Source organism: Lucilia cuprina, chromosome 6, assembly GCF_022045245.1.
Source record: "Lucilia cuprina isolate Lc7/37 chromosome 6, ASM2204524v1, whole genome shotgun sequence".
NCBI lineage: Eukaryota > Metazoa > Arthropoda > Insecta > Diptera > Calliphoridae > Lucilia > Lucilia cuprina.
The window spans coordinates 1,718,417-1,730,619 of NC_060954.1; the positions used below are offsets into that span (position 1 = coordinate 1,718,417).

Sequence of the window (12,203 nt, forward strand, 5' to 3'; positions counted from 1 at the left end):
GCTTATTTCAAAATCGCCAATTTCAAATCATGTGGTAAGCCTGTATTATTATTACGAGGCATTCAATATTGACAAATGTTGTATCGTTGGCTACAAAAACATGTATTATTCATATTTTTTTTTTTTTTGATTTATAAGAATTGTCAAACTGTATATATAAAAAATAGTCTCTCACAACTGACATTATCAAACTCCTCACAAAGACGTATTACAAATTCGCCTTGGATGTCTGCATATAAATAGTTTCATGTTATCACTTTATTGTGAATGACATCAAAAAATAAATAAATGTAAAAATTTATAAAAAATACACAAACATTCTGAAAAAAATTAAGCAGTAATTAAATCTAGATAAAATGTTAAAGATTTGTGCAATTGGTTGTCCACCAGGCAATTCTCTATATAGATTTCCTTGCAAAGAAAAAGAAGGAGAAAGGTAAAATTCATATGCTTTATTTTTTTGTTTTAAATGAATTAATTTTTACAGAAGAAAATTATGGTTGGACTATTTTGATATGGAGGAACCAAATACTAAGAATGTCTTTGCTTGTGAACGTCACTTTTCACATTTCCAAGCCACTCCAAAGAGTATTAAAAGAGATGCTGTTCCAGATGTACCGTAAGTGTTATCTATGTGGCTTTTATTAAGGTAATGAAATTGTGCACCATCAAGTTCTAGAGTATACTTTCGAAGAATTTAATATCATCAAATTAAAAAACTGCCGTTATTCTCTAAAGACAAGGTTTTTTGCTATTTATATTTCAGAATTATATACAATAATCCAAATCCTCCATTCAGAAGAAAAAACAAAAACTGGAGGTTTGTATAATTTCGTAGCTACTAACAAATACTAAAAGAAAACAATTTTATCTTTAGGCAAAATGTCACTGTCGTCACACCCCGAGATCCGGAATATATAATTTATCGTAAACAAACTGGAATTTTTACGCAACAGTTAAAGGATAAATCCAACTTAAAATTACCGTTTATAAAAACGATATCTTGTTCAATGTCAACGCAAACTAATACACGTCTATGTGGCTCGGTGCAAATTTCAGAATTTCTAGACGATTTCCGACTTAATTGTTACTATTGTAATGAAAATTTTCCTTTAGAAAAGTGGTGCAAATTTGTTGAACATTTGAAAGAGAATCATTACGACGAAGAGGAGGCTTTTAAAAACTTTAAATATTTCTCAAAAGAACATGACTATACGCCCATATTTGCCACGCCCATTAAGACATTAAAGATGCAATTAGCTCATGCTAATAGTAAAGTTTCAGCGGTAGAAGTTACTCCCCAACAATCTTCATTTAATCAAGATACATGGCTAGAAAACTCCTATATAAGATCGACTGATGAATCAGTAACGGAGACACCACCTTTAGAACCAGTACCCATTATAGCAAAGCCTTTATTTGCTAATCCGCCTGAACCTATAGATAAATCATTTAATATTAATTTGGCAGATAAACTTATTAAACTATTAGATGAAACTCTTTTAAATCCTAATTTTCATAATAACGAAAAGCAGAACTTGACAATAGCGAATAATTTAGAAAATTTAAATAATTTTATTGCAACGAAAAGCTCAGATCTTACACCAATGCCAAGTTGTTCTGTTAAAGAAGCAGAGATGGTAAAAAAAACAAAATTAGCAGTTCCCTTTAAAAGTACACGACCTGTTTATTCTCTTAATGGAGTCCAACAACACATTTTATCTAGAAGAAATTCATTTTCTTATGCTGCCAACAAAAATCGTACTTTAAAAAGAAAAATTAACGGAAAACACATGGAGTCCTTAGTTAGAGATAAAACAAATAAGAACAACAATACAACAACAGCTACAGTCGATGAACCACAATGTTCTAATGAGAAAATAAAAGGTGATAATATTAAGGTGATTTCTTCGGGTATATTTTATTTAAAGGATAACAGCAACAATACCATTTCAAAAAGGGTAGGAAATAACAAAAATGAAAAAATAACAATTGTTTTTATATCAAAATTATTTTATAGCAAAAATCAAATAAAACTAATTTAAGTCGTTGTCTTAAAAGAGTTAATACCAAGGAAATACAAACACCAACAGACAAAGACATAGGGAATAAAACATTTTCGCTAAAAAGTATTCAGCAAAAACCCCAAGAGGTAAATTAAAGTAAATCAAAACAAATGTCTAAATATTTAATTACTAAAATTTCATTTTTAGCTTGTTTTTGAATATACACCATCTTGCATAATAGATTCTCTACTTGATAACATGAAAAACTATCCAGTTTTATGGCAATTTCATGATAAACCACTCAATGAAGACTACAATAAAGCCATTGAAGATTTATGCCAAATAATCAATGTCAAATGGTCTCTTCAATTAGATGCTATACAAATGAGACGCAGTGTGAATCATGTCTTGAGATTTTATCGTTATTTGTTACCCTGCGAAAACATAAAAAGATTTAAACATTATTTTGAAAAATGTGCACACTTTTTGCCTTCAACCATTCAAGAAATCCCAAATGCTCGCTGTTATCTTTGTGATTTATGCTACAAAACCAATTTGGAGTTAAGGCAACATCTGCAGGAGCAGCATGAAGCCATAAAATGGCCTCATAAATGTCGTAAGTGCCATGAATATTTTAGGCAGACTGATGAATACCAGCTGCACAAACGTTTGCCTCATTATGTGGAAATATTCTCCTGTGAGTTGTGCAATAAACGTTTCAATCGTCATCATTTATATCAAAAACATTTACAACTACACGAACAAATTCAAATAACCGAAATTGGTACTTTTAAATGTAACATATGCAGCAAAGAATTTAAAAGCAATTATGAATTAAGATCTCATAGCATCTATCACGGCGAGAGAAAATACCCATGTGAACTATGTTCAAAAAGATTTTTTAGTAATACTGCTCTAAAGGTGCATTTAAAAAGGCACCGCAAACAATTGGACTTTGTTTGTGAAGTATGCGGTAAGGCCTTTCTTCATCTGGCCTATCTCAATGAACACTTGGAAAGGCATACGGGCACCAAAGTCACTTGTAATATTTGCAAGTTAAAAATAAGAAAATGTAATTTATTGCGCCATTTGCGTACAGTGCATGTGGCCTGTGAGGGTACCATTGCAACTACCTTTAGAGCGAAAAATCACACTTACAAGAGACTACTAAGACCGAGACGTTATTCCAAAAACCCTGAAAGAGCCAAAGAAATAATGCCACGTCAATATGTGTGTAAAATGTGCAACATACATTTTGATCGTCTCAAATTCCTCAAGGACCATAATAAACAATTTCACTCGGATCTTCACAAGTGGCCATGTAAAATATGTACATCAGAATTTAGACGTTTACAAAATTTAAAACTTCATTATCGTGAAAAACATAAACTACATGTTTATCAAATTTATAAACTAATCGAAAGTAATGAGGATGTAGCCACGGTATTAGCTATCAAAACGGAAGAGATTGAAAAAATAACCGATACTTTAGCATATACTTTAAACTGTCCAAGTACGGCAAATTATCAAACAACAATAATTAAAAAAGATCCCTCAGCGGCAGAGATAACTATTGAAAAGGAAAAAATGCAAATATCTACCACAATACAAAGCGAAATAATAACGAAGAATGAAGCAATTAATGTCGATGATGATCATACAATGACGAATTTTTTTAATGATCTTTTGAAACAACCCTAAATGTGTTAGAGATTTATATGAGATTATGAATGAATCTTTTTGGTTGTTATTAGTTGTAATTTGCTGTATTTATGAAATTATTTTGTTAAAATAAATTAGATTTATTAAAAATAAAATCTAGGAACATTTCTCCCTAATAAATATACTCATTTAATGCTAACAACGCATTACTTGGGAATACAGTAGTACAATCAATTGGTGATGATGCGAGTATTGTTCCACAGTTCAAATTTGTCTTTGTCTCACAATATCTTTAAGAAGTAGAAGCTATTTACAGTTACTTATCTTATTTGAGCGTTTTTCTCTCTATACTTTTATTCACCATACATATGGCAACTTTATTTCTCATTTCGACAGCTGTTTGTCATTATTTATTTCGTTTATACAGTACTAAAAATAATTTTCCGATTTAATTTTTTGTAAATAAATGATTGTCCATAAATTCATTTAAAAAAAGGATTAAATTATGACATCACAATATATTCCTGCAGTCGTTAAACATGTTGAGAACAATGCAGGAACGCAAATTAAAATTGGACAAATTCTCTTGGAAGATTTGCAGAAGGAACAGAATCTTTTAACAAGTGATTTTCCGATTTGCAAACAATTGATTGAGGGAGGTAGGTATTCATACATACCAGAATAAACCCATTATACATCAAGCCTACATATAATGTAAAAATAAAAATTTAAAACAAATATGTTAATATAATTTCCTTTTAATAATTACAGCATTAGAACATTACTATGCTACTGGTATAGCTCCTGGTTGCGAATTATATGCTGATGTTTTGAATAGGAATCTTATTAAACTTCATCAGAAACTACTACTTCCTACGAAATTAAATAAAATAAATTTCATGTTGGAAGAAACGTGCTTAAAACAACTTGAAGATAAGACACAATGTAAAATTCAAATCAAAGGACGTAATTCCATGATGGATAAAGATAAGGAAGAAGAATTAAGGCAATCAGGAAATGTGCGATATAAACATTTAAAACGAGATCTTTATTTAGAACTAAGTGCGGAAGCTACTCCCATAGAGTGTTATACACGTATGGCTTATGCCTTAGCTGAAATACGTTTCCTAATACTCCATACAAATGAGCAGCTATTTGAAGATGAATTATGTGAAGAGACAAACATTGAAAAACAAATAACGTAAGTTAAATTAATTCATGACAAAATAAGTATTTTCTCATTTAAGCTTTCTTACATTAAAGTGGTGAGCGTTTGGAGCATGATCCCCTTCAAATAGTTTTTAATGAGCCCATGCCAGAGCCAGACTTAAATAAACCCCAGGCATTAGAAACGAAAACACCCATGTTTAGCTTAGCAAATAAACTTATAAGTTTATTAGACGAAACTGTTTTAAATCCTAATTTTCAACGTACAGCAGATGTAAATACCAATATATCTCAAGATATTGATAGTTTTATAGTTTCCAAAGAGCCCATCAGTAACATCTTGCCAACAGCTAGTGTAAATACCAATATATCCCAAGACATCAGTAACATCTTGCCAACAGCTAGTACTACTAGCGTGGAAAATATAAATTCGACATTATCTTCAGCAAATAATCGATCACGAAGTAAAATAAATAAATTAAATAAAACAAACAAGAAACGTATAACAAACAGGAAACTAACCAAATCTACACATAAAACGAAGTTGGTTAAAACAAGTTTTAAAGCCAAGGTAATTTTTGGATTTTTTTTTAAAAATATCTATTTAAAGATTTTAAACAAATCACTGTCATTTTAGAATGGTTTTGCTGGCATTTTCTATATAAAAGATAAAGAAACTAATAAAATTATAAAACGTGTAAGTAATTAAATAAAACTTTTTTTATAAAATATTCAAACTAATTTACCAAAAAAAAAAACATTTTAGCAAATTTGCAATAAGTCGGCTTTAAGTCGCTGTCTTAAAAGATCTGAAATTACACAAACAGATGAGAATGATTCATGTGAACCTTTCACTATAGATTATTTGCAACAAAATCCCATAGAGGTAATTTAAAAAAATATATATCACTCTATATTAATAGTTTATAATAATCAACCCTTATCTATTAATAGCTGGTTTTTGAATATACACCACGTGATATAATACTCTCTCTACTAGAGACTATGAAAAGCTATACAGTTTTGTGGGAATTTCATGATAAACCCTTCAATGAAGACTTCAATGAAGCCATTGAAGATTTATGCCAACAAATTAATAAGCAATGGTCACTACAAATAGATTCGTTGAAAATGCGTCGAAGCATTAATCGTATATTAAGATTTTATCGATTTTTGTTTCCCTTTGAAACTATGGAACAATTTTCCGACTATTTTGAAATATGTGCTGGTTTTTTGCCCACCAATGTAAATGATATACCTTATGCTCGCTGTTCTCATTGTTTTATCTGTTTTAAATATGATTCTGAGTTAAGAAAACATTTGTCAACTGAACACAAGGATTTAAATTGCGATTACAAATGTAAATACTGTGGAGAACGTTTAGCCAATAGTTTGGAATATGAATTTCACAAACGTCTGCCACATTATGAAGAAATATTTCACTGTGATTATTGTCATGAAAAATTCAAAAGTCGTAGTAATTTAAGAAGGCATTTACTTAAACATGTAAAACATCCCGTGGAACGTAGAAATCATGTCTGCGACCTTTGTGGTAAAAAATTTAAAACTGGCGGCGAGATGCGAAATCACAAATTATATCATGAGGAAAAAAAATTCAAATGTCCTCTGTGTCCAAAGTCCTATTTCAAAGAATTTACGCTTACGATGCACATGAAGATACATCGGAATGAATTCGACTTTATATGTGAAGTGTGCGGAAAGGCATTTACGCAACAAAAACATCTAAATGAACATATGGAAAAGCATAATGACGTGCAAATCACATGCAATATTTGTAATTTAAAATTAAGAAAACGTAATCTTGGTCGTCATCTACGTACTATACATGTGGCGGTTGAGGGCACCATTGAAAGTACATTTCGAGCAAAAGGTCATCGTCACAATGAACTCAATGGTAAGCGGGTCTTTAGGCCTAGAAATAAATCAGGAAAAGATCCAAATTGTTCGATCGGACAGAATGCCCGACAATATAATTGTAAACTATGTAATATACTTTTTGAACGTCTCAAATTCCTTAAGGAGCACAATGCGGAATGTCATTCGAATATAAATAAAGTAGCATGTAAATTGTGTGATTCACATTTAATCCATAGATATAATATGAGAAGACATTATCGTGAAAAGCATAAGATAGACGATTATACAATTGATACCCTTCACGAGGAGGAAACAGATAATGATATCGTACTCTCAATGACAATAGAAAAAATGGGAGAACTTTAGAACTTAAGTAGTTATCATTCATTCAAACCGTTTTTCCTATTCCTTCTTTAGTTTTACAAACAAAAAAATTATTTATTTAATTTCAGAATGTTTAAAATTGGAATTAAAAAAATCATAAGAACAAATACACTTTTATAATATTAATCTTTGATTTTTCTTGAATAAAATGTGTTTATTTTTATTAAAAATATATAAACATATTTTTTATTTAATTTTAATGAAAAACTGCAAAATCATGGAACAGTGGTTTCATGAAACAAATCGAATAAAGTTGACCACTTGCCCCCATTTCATTATTAAATTAAATGAAAGTCATTAGTCATTAAAATTTTAGATATAGTCGGATATCGATACTGAGTTTCCAATGAACCAGAGAAAGTGAAAAACATGTAGTAATATTTCTATAAATTTATTTTATAGAATTTTAAATGACACTACCGATTTTTGCAATGATCGGGCTTTATTTGACCCTATCCCCCATAGAAACTCCCCTTCAGAAAATTCAGAAACTTCAGAAAATGACTTAAAGGTCAAAATTTACTTACAAACACTAATAACACTTTTAAATTCTACATAAATAATATTGAAGAAGACATAACTCCCCCTACCAACATTTTTAAGGATAGGGCCATATTTTGCCTTACTCCCCTTTGAGCCCTCTTAAAAAATCTCTTTTTTTGCCAAAAAAGTAAAAATATTCCAAAATAAAGTTAAAAAAACAAACCAAATACTTTATTTTTTTAAATAATCCGCATTTTTAACATACATACTGACTGGAGTAGGATATCATATGGACGGCTACGCCCGACTATACATTCATATTTGTTTATATTTTTGATAAAGTCCGTTTAAATTTCATAAATCATTAGTTTGCATTAGAAAAACCGCTAAAGTAACATCATTTATAGTTCTTCTTCTGAAATCAAAACAAAACTGTAGGCGTTGCCGTATTGTTTATTGAATTATGCATTAAAATAAACAAAAAAAAAATAATGCCGAAATATTTTAGAATTTCAGTATAAATTTTAATGAATAAAACACAAAAAGCAGTTTATATAGTGATTTTGTCAAAAATCGTATTTTGTATGACAATAGCAGTGTAAATTTTAAACATTTTGCCCTGTGAATTTCTTCTAAATGAAAAAAAATTCCATATATCCAGGGGAAATTTTTCACTTATTAGAAACTCTAAAAACAAAAACAACAAATTTACTATGAAGTTATTTTTGCAAATGCCTTTTCGTGAAAAACTTTATTAATTTGACAAAAAAAAAACATCATCGCAAAATACACAATGGAACAAAAGAAATGTGTTTTAGGCTGTTCTTTATCCAATAATCTTTACACTTTTCCTAGCAGTACAACGGAATGTAAAAGGTAAGTGCTTCATTAATATTGTTCGTCTTTCAGCAATAATTTTAACTATGAACTACAATTTCTTTTAGAAGAAAATTATGGCTGGACTTTTTTAATATACAGGAGCCAAATACTGCTTATATTTTTGCTTGTGAGCAACATTTTTCGTTTTTACAAACCACAGAGAAAGGTTTAAAAGATAATGCGATTCCTGATATACCGTAAGTAGAAAATTTATTTATATTTTTTACTTCCAAAGTTACCTGTTACTCTTTACAGCATAATATGTAATGCAGACACATTAACCTTTCAAAGAAACATGGAAAATTGGAGAAAAAATGTTATAGTGGTCACTCCCAAAGATCCAGAGTTTGTAATTTATCGTCATGAAACGGGAGTATATCCGCAAAATCTTTTTAGTGAATCTACAATAGTTCAGCCAACAATGCAAGTTCCTGTGATTAAATCTATTTCATGCTCCATGTCCACACAAACGAATACACGACTCTGTGGTTCAGTACAGATTTCAGTTATCACAGAGGAGTATCGTTTAAATTGTTTCTATTGTACAGAAACATTTCTCTTACAGAATTGGTCCAAATTTGTCAAACATATGAAAGACAAACATTTCGCACTAGAAGAAGCTTTCAACATGTCTAAATATCTTTTACAGGATCATGATTATACCTCTATAGAATCACCTTTAGAAGAGAAAGTTAAACCTGTAATAACCTTAAATATGTCTACTAATCCTATTTTAGAAGAACCTACACCATCCGCAGCGGTTTTTAAAGAAACCATTTTAATGCCACCCTTATTGAATAAACCACAGAAAACTGCAAGAGTTTCTAAGAAATTAAATACACCGCCACCTTTATTTCCTAAACCTGCACAGCCAATTGAGAATAAACCATTCAATATAAGTTTAGCTGATAAGCTTATAAATCTTTTGAATGAAACCGTTTTGAATCCCAATTTTCTGCAAGCAGAAGAGGATAATATTGTAATAATAAAAAATACTGGTTCCAGTAACGCAGAAACAAGTAGTTTTTTGAAGAATTTTATGAATTGCGAAACATCAAAACCTAAAAAGTCCCCAGAAAGCAGTAAGACAAATAAATCTGCTACTATATTGCCTACATCAAACAAACATACGCGTCCAATTTATACTTTAAACTATGGCCAACAAAATGTTCCTTCAAGAAAACCTTCGTTTTTAGGCAACTTTTTACCGCCAATATTGTTAAAAAATACCAAATTACAAAAAAGAGTTGCTAAGCGGACTTTGAAAGAGATAACTGTTTTTGAAAAGGTTTATAAAACCATGAAAACAAGACCTCCTAAGGTAATGTCCCAAGTTTTTTTACTCTAATAATGTTGTTACTTACAACACTTGTATATTTTTTTTAGGAACTCGGGTCAGGTGAAATTATTTTAGACAATCTAATTAACACTAACAAAGCTAATGAAGGGGTAAGAAGATTTCTTTATAAAAATAAAAAACTGTTAAAAAATTTAAATGAAAATACTTGCAGCAAATGTTAAATCAAACTCCTTTAAGTCGTTGTCTCAAGAGAACGGAAAGCATGGCAACAGAACCTGACAATAGAAACTCTACTTTAGAAAGTGCCAAACAAAAGCCCACAGAGGTAATATAAATTGAAATATAAATACTTTCCAAATTTAAAAAAAAATTTACTTTACTTTCAGCTTGTTTTTGAGTTTACACCCGAAGATATAATTGTTTCACTGCTGGAGTATATAAAAGATCATCCAGTTTTATGGGAATTTCATAATCAACCATTCAATAAAATGTACAACAAAGCCATTGAAGAAATATGTACGGCAATTAACATCAAATGGTCACTACATATAACTCCTTTGAAAATGAGACGTAGTATTAATCGAATATTAAGATTTTATCGTTTAATGCTACCCAAAGAAAGTATAGATCATTTCGAGGAATATTTCAATAAATGTGCGCTCTTTTTACCAGATTCTATTGATAAAATCCCGCGCGCTCGTTGTGACTATTGTGCTGTATGTTACGAAACAGATAGAGAACTGAGAAAACATTTACTAGAGAAACACAAATCTTTAAAATGGCCTTATAAATGTCAACAATGTCGCGAACGTTTTAGAGAACGTGATGAATACGAGCTACACAAACACCTGACACACTATGAGGAAGTCTTTAAATGTGAACAATGCCATAAGAGGTTTTATCGCCGTAACTTATACAATAAACATATAAGTTCACACGAACGAACTCTAGTGCGGCGATTAGAAAGACCGTTGTTAAATAACCAAAAACCTTTATTCCATGTCTGCAAATTTTGTAGCAAGACATTTTCAAAAAGCGAATATTTAAATCGTCATGAACTAATTCACACTAGGCGTTTCAATTGTAATCTCTGTTCCAAGACTTTCAGTTTAAAATCATCCCTAAAGGAACATTTAAGGAGACATAGTCAAACACTAGACTATATATGTGAAATGTGCGGAAAGGGCTTTATACGTAAAGCAAGTCTCAGAAAACATATGGATACACATACTGGCGAAAAAATAACCTGCAACATTTGCAACTTAAGACTAAGAAAGTGTAGTTTATCTCGTCATTTGCGGCTTGTGCATGTTGCCACGGAAGGTACCATTGAAAGTACATTTCGTTCGAAATGTTATCATTACAAAAAATATTTACATCCTACAAATACTCGTCAAGGAAACAAACGCATTTCAAATTTACCACGTCAATATGTGTGTAAAATGTGTAAAACTTCATTCGATCGTCTTAAACTGCTCAAAGATCACAATAAAGAATTTCACACGGATGTTCAAAAAACTCCGTGTCAAATTTGTAATTTTGAATTCAAATATATTCCTAATCTTAAGCGACATTATCAATATAAGCATAACCTACACAGATATCAGATTTTTAAATTAGTCGATCAGAATGAAGATTTGAATACTGTGTTGGCAATGAATGAAGAAGAGTTACAGAAAATGACACAAGCAGAATTGATGGCACAATTAACTAAAGAGCAAGCTAACACAAAAAACTATATACAATATAAAAACGATAAGATTTACTTTGAGCCGGATAGAATAAACAGTAATAAGATACAGGATGAAATAATGAAAGCTGTGGAAAGTATCGATAAGCAGGATATTAAAATTGATGATGATCATTCAATGACTGAGTTTTTTACCGATCTCCTGAAGCAGTAAAATATAATACCAGTGGCTGGTTCCATTTAAATATTTTGTGTATAAAACTAACTTTATTTAGTTATTAAAAAATAAAGTTTTCAAAGTTTAAAAAAATAAGATTTTCTATGGAATACTTATAGCTATGGAATAGTAAGTTTATAGAATAAAAACGGTTTTTAACAAAGAAATTTACGATATATGTATAAAGTGCAAAAAGTCGACTTTTAATTAAATGAAAAATCGACTATTCCTAAAATGCAAAAAGTCGGCTTTTAACTAGGGTTCTACAGTTGAAACGAAAAGTCGACTTTTCGACTTTTTGCGTTTTATGAAAGTCGATTTTTCAACTTTTCGACTTTTTTCATTTAAATAAAAGTCGACTTTTAGACTTTTTTCGACATTTCGATTTTTTCGACTTTTTGACTATTTTCTACTTTTTTCCGACTATTTTTTGACTTTTTTCGAGTTTTTCCGACTATTTTAGAGTTTTTGACTTTTTCTCTACTTTTTTAAAATTTTTGACTTGTTTCTACAATTTTCGATTTTTCGACTTTTCCC

The 12,203-nt window shown here is 30.3% G+C and overlaps 3 protein-coding genes across 6 annotated transcripts; all 3 read left to right on the forward strand.

The window, feature by feature from the left end:
* Nucleotides 1-135: 135 nt before the first annotated feature.
* LOC111679013 lies at nt 136-3,848 on the forward strand. 2 transcript variants are annotated; one of them, XM_046955846.1, is made up of 6 exons: nt 136-436; nt 488-619; nt 767-820; nt 878-1,961; nt 2,021-2,152; nt 2,214-3,848. In XM_046955846.1, the coding sequence occupies exons 1-6, from the start codon at nt 357-359 to the stop codon at nt 3,705-3,707; spliced, it is 2,976 nt and encodes a 991-aa protein (XP_046811802.1). In that variant the 5' UTR covers nt 136-356; the 3' UTR covers nt 3,708-3,848. The 2 variants fall into 2 exon arrangements, with proteins under 2 accessions (XP_046811802.1, XP_046811803.1); XM_046955847.1 differs by having other exon boundaries at nt 419-436; nt 488-649.
* A 172-nt stretch (nt 3,849-4,020) lies between these two features.
* On the forward strand, nt 4,021-7,255 carry LOC111679025. 2 transcript variants are annotated; one of them, XM_046955849.1, is made up of 7 exons: nt 4,021-4,327; nt 4,440-4,869; nt 4,932-5,163; nt 5,215-5,406; nt 5,473-5,532; nt 5,602-5,721; nt 5,790-7,255. In XM_046955849.1, exons 1-7 carry the CDS (start codon nt 4,174-4,176, stop codon nt 7,077-7,079), a joined length of 2,478 nt encoding a protein of 825 aa, XP_046811805.1. In that variant the 5' UTR covers nt 4,021-4,173; the 3' UTR covers nt 7,080-7,255. The 2 variants fall into 2 exon arrangements, with proteins under 2 accessions (XP_046811805.1, XP_023296277.2); XM_023440509.2 differs by having other exon boundaries at nt 4,932-5,406.
* Nucleotides 7,256-8,264: 1,009 nt separating this feature from the next.
* Nucleotides 8,265-11,833, forward strand: LOC111679027. Of its 2 annotated transcripts, none has more exons than XM_046955845.1 (6): nt 8,265-8,456; nt 8,528-8,656; nt 8,715-9,780; nt 9,846-9,908; nt 9,971-10,084; nt 10,146-11,833. In XM_046955845.1, exons 1-6 carry the CDS (start codon nt 8,374-8,376, stop codon nt 11,661-11,663), a joined length of 2,973 nt encoding a protein of 990 aa, XP_046811801.1. In that variant the 5' UTR covers nt 8,265-8,373; the 3' UTR covers nt 11,664-11,833. The 2 variants fall into 2 exon arrangements, with proteins under 2 accessions (XP_046811801.1, XP_046811799.1); XM_046955843.1 differs by having other exon boundaries at nt 8,266-8,456; nt 8,525-8,656.
* Nucleotides 11,834-12,203: the final 370 nt, after the last annotated feature.